The sequence below is a fragment of the Oreochromis aureus genome, linkage group 16 (genome assembly GCF_013358895.1).
Source record: "Oreochromis aureus strain Israel breed Guangdong linkage group 16, ZZ_aureus, whole genome shotgun sequence".
NCBI lineage: Eukaryota > Metazoa > Chordata > Actinopteri > Cichliformes > Cichlidae > Oreochromis > Oreochromis aureus.
Genome location: NC_052957.1, coordinates 8,361,973 through 8,375,513, shown reverse-complemented (window position 1 = coordinate 8,375,513; position 13,541 = coordinate 8,361,973). Strand labels below are relative to the sequence as shown.

The window sequence follows — 13,541 nt, the reverse complement described above, 5'->3', positions numbered from 1 at the left end:
TACAGAAAAAAAACAACACCTTTTTTTCTTGAACACCTTTACTTTCTTGCAGACAGGTGAGGAGGAGGAAATAAGTTCATTCCAGGTAAAAGGAAACAGTACGTGACGTGTCTCTTATCCAAAAACTATGAAAACACACTGTCGTTTAAAAACTCTCGTGTTTCACTGTTTTAAGGAACTCTACTAAGGCTCAGTTGTGTTTTTACTCACTAAACTTGCTCAGGCAGGTCCGGGCTCCGGTCAGCTGCAGCGGGACACGCAGCAGTGCTCAGCCCGCAGTGGAGCGCACCGCCGCGGGCTGTGGGTCCGCCGGGCACCCGGGTCGGGCGGTGGATGTCCCAGCAGCTTCTGTGACAGTCTCACCGACGTGTGGCTCCAGACTCAGAGGGACCGCCTGACTCCGGCAGGAAGTCACAGTACGAATAAATGAACCAATATTTTATTTACCTCCGGTTCTGTGCACCGCTTGGAGAGCATTAACAAAAATAACAAAGTAAGTTGTAACCTGCACCTGCAGGCTTGGTTTCGGTTTGAATCATATGAGCTATTCTCACCGCTCTGTAAATATTATTACATTTAAACTCAAGGCTTAAATTAAGCTTTCATCCATTCACGTTTTAATAATTTTATTTAGTGCCTCTATAAAAGCCGTGGAGCCCTAATGGCGCTGCTTTGTTTTGCCTGCAGACTCTTGGGTGAGGTCTGAAGGTGGTTTACATGTTTAAACACAGCAGTTATTTACCTCTGACATTTACACTCACAGCACCTTTTCTAGTTTCAGATTTACTTTGAGAAATGAACAGCTAATTGTCAAAATATATGTAATGTGCATTGACCCTGCTAAAATAATTCAAACTGCATAACAACATGTGCAAATAAACAGCAAGTCAACGTAATTATCCATAACCTCAACATTAAAATAAATAAATAAATAATTTAAAAAGAAACCTACATATTTAATTCTCAGGCTGACCTGTGAGTTGGGCTTTATTAGTTTGAAAGGAGGTAAACTTAAACAAATGAACTCCCAACTAAAAGTTTAAATAATAATTTTTGTTTAAAGACATAAAAGTCAGCTAATCTAGGCCATCTTAAGCCTCTGGTGCTAATTTCTTTAAAAAAATTTTGATATAAAAAAAAAAAAAAAAAAAAAAGCACTGAAGCAGAACTTTTAAAGTGCAGGAAAAAATCAACTAGCTACAGCTATTACTAGCTAACCTAGCCAAGTTATTTAGAAAATAGCCACCAATGCCAGCCATTTGTTTCCACAGAGTATTCTCAGCTATATAAACTAAATTAAAATGAACATGAATATAACAGCATGTACTCGTTAAAAACCAAAAAAAACCCCACAAACACAAGGACACTAAATAATTTATGTAAAATCACGTAAAACTCCTTAAAGGATATTGAGGCAACTAAGGTCAGCTAGGTTACTGTTCACTAAGCTAATTTTGCAATTTTTCGTTTTTTGTTCAGTACCATTTATGTGATATAGAACTGGATTACAAAGTTGTTTCAGCAATAAAATGAATCTTTAAAAAAAAAAAAAAAAAAAAAAGAGGGAAAATGGTAATTTTAGCTAACCTACAGTTAACGCTAACAAAAGCTAACTACTATCATCTGATATTTCACTTAGTTTAAAAAAAAAAAAAAAAAAAAAATTCAAACCACAATCTTTTTCTAAGTAATTGGCTTTAGAGCCCAAGCCCAACCAGACAATTAAAACTAATTAAATAATATAAAAATCATTTACTAACAAACATTTTTTTACAGATTGTGTTAGCTAGCCAGAATAAGCTTAAACACAGAAAAAGTTTTTTCTATTCTGTGAAATCACAGTGCTTCTGGTTAAAAATATGAAACATTTCAGTAGGTTCACCAGGATGAGCAGTTGGAATCTGCTCCAGGTTATTTGCCGTCTACCCCCATGCTTTCGCTCTCCCAGCTTTCCTGTGCCATCATAATTAAAGCTAAATAAATGAAACCCATTTTAGTATTATATTAAAGTTTTAAACTGACAAGCACCATAAAAAAAGACTAGTTTTATTAATTTATTATTTTTAATTTTTATTATTAGCATGTTATATTGTTCAGGTGTTTTTCTGTTTTTAATGGCACTAAGTGAAATCCAAACATTTTCAAATATATTAAACATTTCTAGAGTAACATAAAGAAAAATGTGGTCTTAACTGTAGTTCTTGTATATACCATCAAGTTTTTGGTTAGATTTTTCCTTCAGCCGTGTTTTTTTAATTTATTTTAAATAAAGCTTTGGTCTCTGGTTTTATTCTTATATTGCTGGTCCATCTCCATTTAGTAGAAAGCACTTTGGGTTTACCTGTTTTAAAATGGACCGCAGCATTTTGGGTTGTTCCTCCGATTAGCGGAGCTCAGCCTGGTGACCCGAGTTTAGCAACTCGCCACATTAATATCGCCATCCGTCACCGCTTCACTTACACCCTCAAACGCAGGTTGACAGTTTCGATTGGATTCATTAGAGTTGGGTTTGAGCTGCACTGAAATGCGGGTTTGCCGAGGTCATTTGTCATCCTCTGTAATCTAGCAAACGGTCGGCTTGCAGCGACCTCACTTGCCGTTACGAGCTGGAAACAAACCAGCAGCTGCAGAAAAATCTCAAATTGCAGCTGCCAACTAATTAGGCAATGTTGTTACAGGGATTTGGTTAACCTGACAGTGATGTATTGACTTGAGAGGAGAAAATGGATCGCTGAGAAAAAAAAAATAATTCTAAAGTGGTGCCAATAACGCCATTAAAATTTGTCACTGATCGGGCTACCTGATTACAGATGAAACTGTGAAGGGCTGAATTAAATAAGATAGGAGCTCAGGAAAGCATCACACAGGTCAGTGTAGGCATTCAATGGATTTATTGATCTGTTCAGTCCCTTGACAATTGGGGGGGAAATTACATGACAAATTCAAAATGCCACAACATAACAAAAAGTCTTTATATACCCACCTGAGGTCAGCCACACGCACACACACATTCACACACTTAAAACACATCCACGCTCGCGCTGACCTCAATCCTCGTCTTACCTGAACTTGTGCGAATCAGTCCTCTACGAATCAACACTTACCTCGCCCGTTAATTTACTAGCACATGACTGAGGGACAGAACACGGACTGTGGCTTTTTGTCTCCTACACATTTTTATCTTTAACTCGGAGTGAGGAGGGAGAGGCGGCACATGATAATACATCAGACAGGAAAACGCCATCTCTCCTCAGTTTCCTGCAGGAGGTTCCGGCAGTTCGATCACGGGCAGTCTGGGAGTCGAGCGGCGGGTTCACCTCATTTCTATTTCTTTTTTTAAATTGTTCCCCTCAGGACAACATTTAAAAGCCAAAATGCACGCGGCAGGCGGAGCTGAAGCAGAGCCACAGAAGAAGAGGAGCAGGATTTTTAAAATGGAGGGCGAGCTGGACGGGAAGTTTGCTGTGCTTTTTTAAAGTCTGTGATTTGGTAACCACAGAGTCTGCAAACAGGAAACCCACAGGCCGACTCCCATGCTGCACATGAGCCGAGCCGAACTAGACAGAGTCAGATGCCTATCAGGTCTGCCTTTCAGGCCGTAAGAAGAGCACGAGAGTTAAGACTTAACCGGGTGGCAGGGCGAGGGACACGTTAGAGCGTCTACATCAAAAAAAGTTCAAGTTTTCTAAAAAAATAAAACAAACAAAACAAAACAAAAAAAAACAGAAGCACAAGAGTCATCTGTGCAGCAGGGTGAGGATGAGGGGGCGATGGTCCTTCTAGGGTGAAGAGCTGCCTCCTCTTCAAAGCTGGGAGGGAGCGAGTTAACACGCTGGTTGCGCCCCCCCTTCTTTCAGCACTTCCAAAACGAAGCGAGCGTTCCACAGAAGAGGAGGAGGAGTGGGGCTGAATGATGAGGAGGAGGAGAAAGAGGAGCTGGATGGGGGGAGGGGGATGACCTGCGGTACGAAGGGGGAGCAGTCTTATTCTGTGGCCTTCAGGGTGAAGGAGAGCTTGGGCCTGGACTTGCCCTTGCCGAGGATGATTTTCTGCTCCTCCTTCTGCTGCTTCTGCCGGTCCTGCTCCAGCTTCATGCGCTCCTCGTGGATCTTTCTCTGCTCTTCCACAATACGCAACTGATCCTCAGCCTGCGGGACAGACACAGAAAAGGAAGCAGGGGCGGGGTCACACAAGGCCATGATTACACAAACCGCCAGCTCATCCAAAAAACAAAACAAAAACACTGGACATAAAAATCAAGTAAATCCAAGTAAATGAAGCTCCTTAAATGTGCCGTGTTTCCCAGAATATTGCTGCTGAAGGAACTTCAACAGGTGTTTGTATTTTATTTCCATACTAACAAGTAGTACTAGTAAGTAGCAGTAAAATTACTTCATTAAATTTAGGCAATAAAAGTTATTCTGTAAGATTTAGCTGATTATTTATTTATTTTTCTATTAAACTTAATAAAATTTATTCCGTTAGATTTAGTTAAATCTAATGGAATCAATCTTATTAAACAAACACGTATTCGTTAGATTGAGTTGTTAAAATCCATTCCATTCAATTTAAACAGTAAATACAACTGTTAGATTTAGACAACACGTGATTTTACTTTAAGACTATGTAATTAGATTTCTTTCTCGTCACCATCATAACGGCATTATTGTACTGTGTAACTTGTTCTACGGCTCCCTTGTAAAAGCCAAAAAACAAAACAATTTTGATTGGCTCTAATTTTTTTTCTTCTTAAACAGCATTAATTTGGGTTTTTGAATTATTGCAGGAATGCTAGTTTTTTTACAGACTGATCCTGATTCAAATAAGCAAAACTCTGCAGAATTTATTTTTTCCCTGTCCCACTTATTTGCAGATCCGTTTCCATGGCTGATAACCATCAACTCAAAGCCACTGGGTAGACACTGCTTCCTGCCAGCGGAGCGTTGCCATACCCAGTAATGTCACAGCAAAAAGCCTTAAGGTCTCAATCCATCCAGATTTTTTGATTAAAGATGTAGTCACGACATTAAAAGCTCAAAGCAGATGAATGTCAGTTTCCCAAATCAATCCAATTTTTCAATCCAACTTCAGAACCCATTTCATAACGTAAAGTCTTTGAATTAACCACTCGACCTCTTTCTGACCTGGGGTCCCTTCATCAAAACCAAGTAATCTTTAAACTATGTTCTTGCATGTAAATATGCAACAACTCAACAGTGCAAGGATTTCTAGAACAGACACTTTTCTGGGGGGATTTTGAACATTACTTATTTGTAAGTTTCACAATTTATTTTTTCAATACCAGTTTATACAGCCCAGTATCGTGGCCAAAGAAAGCCCATTTTCTTAAACGTTTTTCCAAATAGCATAATTTGCATATTGGCGACAAATTGGAAACTTTTGTATTTTAACTCAAATAAGATCTTTGTCTGAATAAGAGTAGATTCATCATGTTAATCAAACAGTTTTTAATGTCTAACACGAGCCAATATTTTATTCACAAACCTTAAATGAGTAATCTAAATAGGTTTGCCTTATTTTTAAATTGCATTAACTTTCATGTGTTGATAATGTAAAATTACTGCTGATGGTGAGAACACACTGCAGTGGATGGTAACGACAGAAAGGTGTGTGTCCGTTTGGCGTACCAGTTTGGCCTGAGCCTCTGCGATCTTGCGGTTATTCTCCTCCAGGATTTTTTCCAGCTCCTCCCGCTTCGATTTTTCTTCTTCCTAAACAAGCAACACGATGATATGTTAGCGCACGAACAGGCCACGAAAGGCACGCACGCACACTCTCACTCACACACTCACGACAAGTTTGTTCAGCCTCTCACACATTTTTAAAAATCCCTCTAATGCTGCCTAGAGAAAAATTAAAGACTAACACACAGCTAGTGCTGCATGATTACACTCATCAATAGAAGACAGATATATAAAAAAGACAGACAATCAAAGCTGCTGCTGCTTTTTAACATGTTTATAAGCAAGAGAAAAATAAAGGAGGGAATAGTTTTGGCTCACCAATGCACGTATACCATTTTCCTGTGTACCTACACAACTGGTGAAAGCATTAAACGGTTGAATATTTACTGTCTCGTCCGGACTGTGTGGCCCCTGCAGAGACAGGAGCGCTCCTGGTGTGGGTAGGTAGATATGGGGGTTTCTGCCATACGGCGCCATTCCTCTTTATTACTGATCAGTTTACGGCTTAGCCTGCAGCCGCGGTGAAGGAGTGCAGTACAAAGGTGTTTGTCTGTGTTTGTGTGCAGGTGTGTGTTTGTGCAAGTATGTAAGTGTGTACGTGTGTGTGTGAGAGAGAGTGTGTGTTCGAAGTGGACCCGCCCACGGTACACTTACAGTACAGGACGCGGGTCACGGCTGAGCTGAAAGGTTGCAGGTCAATGCTAGTTAGGAAGGTGGTGTTTCCAAAAAATTAACAAAAAAATAACAGCACAAACACATTTCCAAACTGAGCCTACAGGAGAAGCAAGTCGTCAGCACAAAAATAAATCAACACATTTTGTTCGAAAAGCTCCACAAAAATCATCAACAGGTGACACAGGTGAGAGGGGATTAACCTGTCAGGACAGGAAACAGGAAATGAAGCGTCCCTGTAATGTTCCCCTCCCCCAAAGAGTTAAAGAGCAGGTGAGGTGGATTAAAACAGACGTGATGAACATTTCTACACATCGCTGACCTTTCTTCCTAGCAGTCCTGAGGGTAAACAAAGAGTTGGGGGGGGGTACATTTCTTAGCCTATTAGTCCCGAGCCGATGGTCACTGCACTTTAGCTGGACCGCTCATTCACAATACTGTGATGTAAACAGACGCCATTTTTCTTAATAGTGCCCAGGGAGGGGAGTCAGGGTTGTTTTTTCTTAGTAAAAATGAACCTTTAGGGCGACTAAGCATCTGAACAGAAATCAGTTTGAATAAAGTTAAAGGAATGACCCCAGAAGACCTTACTTAGCAGATGTCCTAGCATCTTTCCTGTGCAAACTCTCACTTTTTGCTGGAAAACAAATTAAATTACAATGTTTTAGTCCATCTGACCTTCATCAGGTATACAGGCTATTACCAACCGGAGACTAACGACATTAATCCGATTATTACCTTCCACAATTCAACAAATTCACAGCACAAATCAGGGTTAAAGCAAAACATTTTGATAGTTAAAACACGAACAGGAATACCAAATGAACCAAACAATGTCACACAAGTACCAAACTAAAGCGAACACAATCAAAACAATTAGTATGTTTATATAGTAACAACCATGTGGTTCAGATAGGCTAAATTAATATCAGTTCAGGTAAGTCAAGATAAGCTCCATCTAAAAAGCTGAACTTATCTAAACTCATCTTATGCTAAGTTAAGAATTAAAGCTAACTTAACTAATCTGAACTTCAGTTCAAGTAGTTTCACAGAATTTGATATCAGGTAACACATAACGAGTAAAAGTAAGTTACTGTGCAGTAAGTTGCAATAAGCTAAGCTCAGCTCACCTACGTTCTAGAAGTTAAGCTTTGGATAAGTTAACTTGAGGTAAGTTCAGATAAGTTAAGTTCAGGTAACTTAAAATAAGTTGTAATAAAATAATACACTTTATCCCAAGAGTAAAAGAAAATCCAGCTATATCAGCTAAAATGAAGTTAAACACAGCCTAGCCTAATAGACTAAAGTGCAATACAATGACAAACACCTCAACAAGGTAAAATTTGGAATAAAAATACTCACACTTAAATTAGCAAAATCATATGTAGAGCTAAAGACTACATAATATACATAAATAAAAACTGCACTATGAGAAATACTGAATTCAAAAGACTAATTACATGTATTCCAACAAATAAACTATTCATTATTCAATTAGAAACCTGTGGGCTTTTTTTTTAATGAATAACTAAATCAGTTCAGATCAATGGCTGATTAAGTGAATATCCAGAAGTCTCTCTTCCACTTATTAAAAAAGTCACGGTCTATACCTTGACTATGCACAGAAACAAGTTAAATAACACATGTTTCACACCGCTGAAGAGTTCCCTGATAATAGTTGAACGTAAGATTCGCAGATAGGACGTCTGTAAATCTTACGTTCACTTATTCTAATAAAAGTCGGAAGAACAAAAACTTTCAATTTAATAAATATTCCAGCAGTGAGACAGGACTTATGTAACTGCCTCTATAAGTTTTGTTTTCACCCTGAACATTTTATATCATGGTTTTGATTGTTAGATTCAGAAAAATTTATTTTGGGGCCTGGGAAAGAAAAAAAAAATCCTCCCCAATAATGGCAGTTACAGTGTCAGACTTGTAATAATTGCATAGTATATTTTTTACGTTTTTAAAAAGGCTTACAAACAAACAAACAAACAAAAGAAACCCTAAAATAACCACTGACAGGCAGCAAGTTTAATCTTTAATTTTTTTTAAATAAATATATACCTTAAATACAAAACTAAGAAACTTGAGTAAACCAGAAACGAAATGAAAACCCGCCATGGCAAAACTCTCACCAGCAAGTTAGAAATGCACTGCTATCCTTTAAAAAAAAATTATAATTTAAAAGAGATTAACAGAAATAAAATGTCAACTTTTAACCTTTTAACTGTAGCACGTTACATCCTACCAAACTCAGGATAGACACAAGATAAACTATATAAGAAATAAACACATAATATCATTTTTCAACTACTCTAATGTTTAAAAACCTATTACCTTACCTATGATTTCAGGAATAAGTGAAATTTTTTTGATAAACAGCTGGAGAGTTGAGGTAACGTGGTAATTTGTTTCGATTTAAAACCCACTTAACGGTTTTTCACTGTGAGAGGTCCACTCACTGACTAATGAAAAGAGAAACTAAGCTAACAGCCTGAAAGACTCCCACACTGAGCTGAAATGCAAGTACTGCAAAAAAAAAAAAAGTGAATGACAGGAATTTCGTTATTATTCTTGTCACTGCTGTTATTATTACTTTAATAATTTACACGAATGAAGAACATTCATTATGCCCTTGGATATATTGAATTGCTTTAGTACCTGAAGCCAAGGTGCTCCCTTTTGCTTTTATTCTGAAAGCTGCCATTTCCCGTCAGCACGGCTGCATCTAACTGTGTGAAACTTGTGCCATGGCTGGGTTACACTTTAAACATTTAAGATAAAAGACCGAAGACCCAGTCAGAGTGGGCGACTGGGAAGTGAAGGAAGCTGAAGGGGTTTGGGGTCGGGGTGGTGTAGGGGTAAGGGAGGGGCTGCGTTCCAAACGACCGAGCGTTACCTCTCTGGCCTTCTGTGCCGCCAGCTCGGCTTGCCGCTGCCGCTCCAGCTCCTCCAGCAGCTGCCGCTCCATGATGCGCTTCGCCTCCTCGACGCGTCGCAGCACTTCCCGCTCGATCTCGTCTTTCCGCTTCTCGAGCTCCTCCTCCACACGTTTGGCCACGAGCTCCTCAACTCGCCGCGCCGTCTCCTCCTCGATCAGCTTCTCCTCGATCTCCTGCTGCCGGCTACAGGAAAGAACAAAAGGTTCGCATGTCACTAATTCGTGTTTCGGTTTTAAAACGGAGGACTATTTAATGGCTAATCAAATAAATAACACCGAGCCGCTTTGAAATGTCTCAAATAACAGCGTAGTCTGTATTCACCCAAAGCTAACCGACCAGTTTTTATTTACCATACCTAACAGAGTGGTTTTTACTAGCCATACCAAACCCAATATTGCAACACAGCTGATCAGGAAAAAAAAAAACTAACAGAAAGGTTATTGTTCAAATGGATATTTAAGAATTTACTAAACTGTTTTAAACAGCTCTTAAATAATACATAATATAACCATGAAGAAATTTTTAATTTCAAACATGAGATTGGGCGCAATTTAGACTGTTTTTCTAAGTGTTTTGTGGAATTTAGATGGAGGTCACCTGTCATCCTGTTTATCTTTTCTTTAAACTGTTCTTTTTGTGTAAACAGGAACTTATTAGTAGCGATGTAAACACACACAGGCACACACTCTCCACCCTCTCAGGGATCTGGTTTCACTCAGTCAGGCTGTGGAAACCAGAAACTGGACCCAGCCCTGCCCAGCATCCTTTATATTTACATTTGTATGCCTGGTTAATGGGCCCTGTGGCTGTTAGGCAGAAGGAGAAAGGAGACGGGACAGACAGACAGGAAGCCAGGTGTGGGCTCAGGTGTGTCTCTCTGTGTGTGTGTGAGCCTCCAGGTAATATAACACACACCTGAAAAGCTGCAGTCAACATGGATGTATCTACGGTCACAGCTGCTTCATTAAAATCTCAAATAGGATTATTTCAGTAACGAGGATTAAGTTAACATGATAACTCTATTTTTTTTAAAGTTGTGTGTTTAAGTCAGTTTGTGATGTTTAGCTGTTGCAGCAGGTTTTGTGGTTGTTCATTGCGTCCTGATCCTCTCTCTGCATCCTGTTTAAACCAATAAGATTTAAATATCAATAGAATATGACTTTAAAAAAAGGCCTTCCTGTTAAAGCCAAGTATTCACCTTTCACTTACATTTGTGTTTGTTAAATTCACAAAGTTGTATTACTTACTTTTGTGGGAGTACTGCATTGATCGAGCAGACTAATGACATGAAGAAGAGCTGTTTTTTCTCTAATGAAAACTTTGATTTTTTTCCTCTCAGTGGACCATTGTGTTCACATGTGGACTACAAGGTGAAAGTTTGAGTTTGGTTCCAGTTTATGTTTTTTTAGCTTTTTATTTCGCTTCTACTGTACCTACTGTGAACTATTGATTATAGTAGCATTTGTACTGAGTGTTTGACCACAGAAAAGACGGCCAGCTGCTTCAATGGAGATGTAGCAGATGTATGAGAGTTTGAAGAACAGCAGGAATCAGTACCTGCATACCAGCTAACACCATGAGCCAAACTGTAAATCGAAGGTTTCGGGTTTGAGTCCTTGTGCAGATGCCTGTATATAATCCCTGACAAAAATAAAAATCAGCAAAACAGAAACCCACCTTAACTAATAATAAACAATCCAGATGGTTTTAACTGCAGACATCGACATCTGCGCATTTATTCTCTATAAGAGAAACGCATTCTCTCCAAATGCTCAGAGCTACAGCTATCCAGCTGTTTGCGTCTATAAAAATACTCATTACTAGTACAGCTACAGCTGAAGTGAGATAAAATAATCAATGAGTAAAGTTAATATTCAATAAATCAAGAGCTTTTCACTTAATGTCTCGCTCTCCAGTTTATATGTTAATACAATTGTCTTTCCAGAGGAGAAATCAAAGTGCTCATTGGAGGAAAACCACTCATTCAACATAGAAATCATGCAAGAGCATCATCAAGAACAATTCAACCCCAAAATACACCTGTGAGGGGGAAATTAAAAGCCTCAATGCCCTGCTGCCAGTCAGAAAATATGAAAATGAGTCTCAGAACAATTTCAGACTTTTCCTCCAAAAATTTAATCAATATACATCGAACATATATTTTAGAAAACTAAAAGTAATAGCTAACCCACTGCTGGAACTTTATTATTGTATGAACAGTATTTTTAAATTTGCCTTTTAACATTTTTCTGAGCATCTTTGCTTTAAAAGAAAATAAAGTGACTCATCTATACGAGTTAAAGCAGATTGTGGGGATTTTGTTTTATTTACACGAGGCTGCGGTGCTCCTCGCTCTTCTGGATTTACATCAACTTCACTGCTGTTTGTCCTTTCAGTGTCCTTGTTTTTTATTTATTTATTTACATTTGTATGTATGCATTCATTAGTGAGCACTCCAGGTGTTGTCAGTACACCATCAGCTCTGGTTTAATATTGGGCTATATGTTATTAGATCACTCTAACTGTGCCAGATTTACCATCATTATATATGCAGGATTTTCAGGAATCTATGCACTGAAATTCAATCCCTGACGTCTGTTGAGAACCTGGAGCTAAACCCACACAGATCGCTTTCTCTTCACTCAGCGTGGAAACATTATGCATGTTGGTAACTGAGCATCAGCACCTCCTGAAGCATCAACATCACTACTGATCTGACCTTCAGTGCAGGTCAGAGAGTCAAATCTCTGCCTGCTGCAGGAAGTTCATTACTGCAGGATTAACTGACAGACATGCACACCAATAGCCACTCATTTGACATATTTAAATCTTCAAAGAGGAGCCAACATGCATTACTTCGTTAGTTCAACTTTACCAGCACAGTGTTTGTTTTTTTAGTTTTGTTTTTTTCCCAAGGTGAAAACTGCAGGACAGTGAGAACAATCTCACAAATCTATCATGATGCTTAAAATACGAGTTTATAGTTATGTTTAACTGAATCAATGACGGTAGAACTACAGGTGTGATCCACCTGAACAGGTAAGCTTTCCTCTGACAGGCGCTGCGGCCTGTGCAGCCTGTTAGCGTTAGCCAACTAGCTCAGAGAGCTAACGATCGCCATGCAAATGACCGCAGCTAGCCTAGCATTTGGGTTAGCCCGTAGCCTAGTACGGGCTGGGGTTCAGTATCGTTATGTAACAGTTTACGTGCCGGTTTCTGTATTAAATATACCCACATCTTCCTCTGCCGCTCCATCTCCGCCTTCCTCTCCTCCTCCTCCTTCCTTTGCTTCTCATCAAGCGCATTCCTCTTGCTCAGCGTCCGGCCGAAGATGTCGATGCGCTCCGGCGGTGAGGCTGCTCGCTCTCTGCGGGACGACGCTGTGTTGGACCGGGATCGGGACCGGGATTCTCTGCGCCGGTTCCTCTTCGACTCTCGGGACTTGGAGCGTTTCTTGGAGCGCTCCCTGTCTCGAGATCGCGACCGGCTCCGTTTCTTACTGTGCTTGCTGCTTTTGGAGTGCTTGGACCGGGACGAGCTGCGGCTCCGAGAGCGGCCCATGGTGCCCTGCGGACTGCTGGATTCTACGGCTGATATATGTACCGAATCAGGCCCTCCACTGCGCCTGCTCCTCTTTAAGCTTGTTATTCACACGAACAGCTGATGTTGCGCTGCTCCAGCGGCTTAATTTTGGAGAAATAACCCTTCAAACTAGCTGTTGTTTTGCCCTACTAACTCGCTTTAAGGAAAGATGGCGGGTTGATGAGTTTTCCCAGCAGGCACCGCGGGCTTCGGGATTTTCCGTCGCTCTTCGGCATTTCCCGCTCAAGCAAACTGAAAAGACCAGAAACCAGCCAAATCACTTCAACAAATTTAAGACCTTTATGAATGGGAATATATGATTTGTATATAATCTATAAATTTAAAAAACAAGTGTAAATTGCATTTTATATATAATATATAACTGGGATACATAAACTTATCTTTCAACAAGTGAAGTAATCACATATTGAAGGCTTAATGAAAGTTCTGGCATTCCATTTTGAACTTTGGATTTTAGAAGACTCAATAAAAAGTTTTCTAAACTAACGCATGACTTTAATTCTCTTTACAAAAACATGTATACTTGTATTTGTTTGTTATTCGCTAATGAAATTTGACGTGTGGTCAATTCTGGGAGTCTAGAACCAAGTGGGTGATGTTACAGCAGTTAAAT

The 13,541-nt window shown here is 39.5% G+C and overlaps 1 protein-coding gene across 1 annotated transcript; it reads right to left on the bottom strand.

Annotated features, from left to right (window-relative positions):
* Positions 1-2,868: 2,868 nt before the first annotated feature.
* On the bottom strand, positions 2,869-13,127 carry LOC116335022 (arginine and glutamate-rich protein 1-B). The gene is made up of 4 exons (XM_031758607.2): positions 12,561-13,127; positions 9,283-9,508; positions 5,649-5,732; positions 2,869-4,148 (listed from the first exon to the last, which is right to left on the bottom strand). Exons 1-4 carry the CDS (start codon positions 12,884-12,886, stop codon positions 3,984-3,986), a joined length of 801 nt encoding a protein of 266 aa, XP_031614467.1. The 5' UTR covers positions 12,887-13,127; the 3' UTR covers positions 2,869-3,983.
* Between the last annotated feature and the right edge of the window lie 414 nt (positions 13,128-13,541).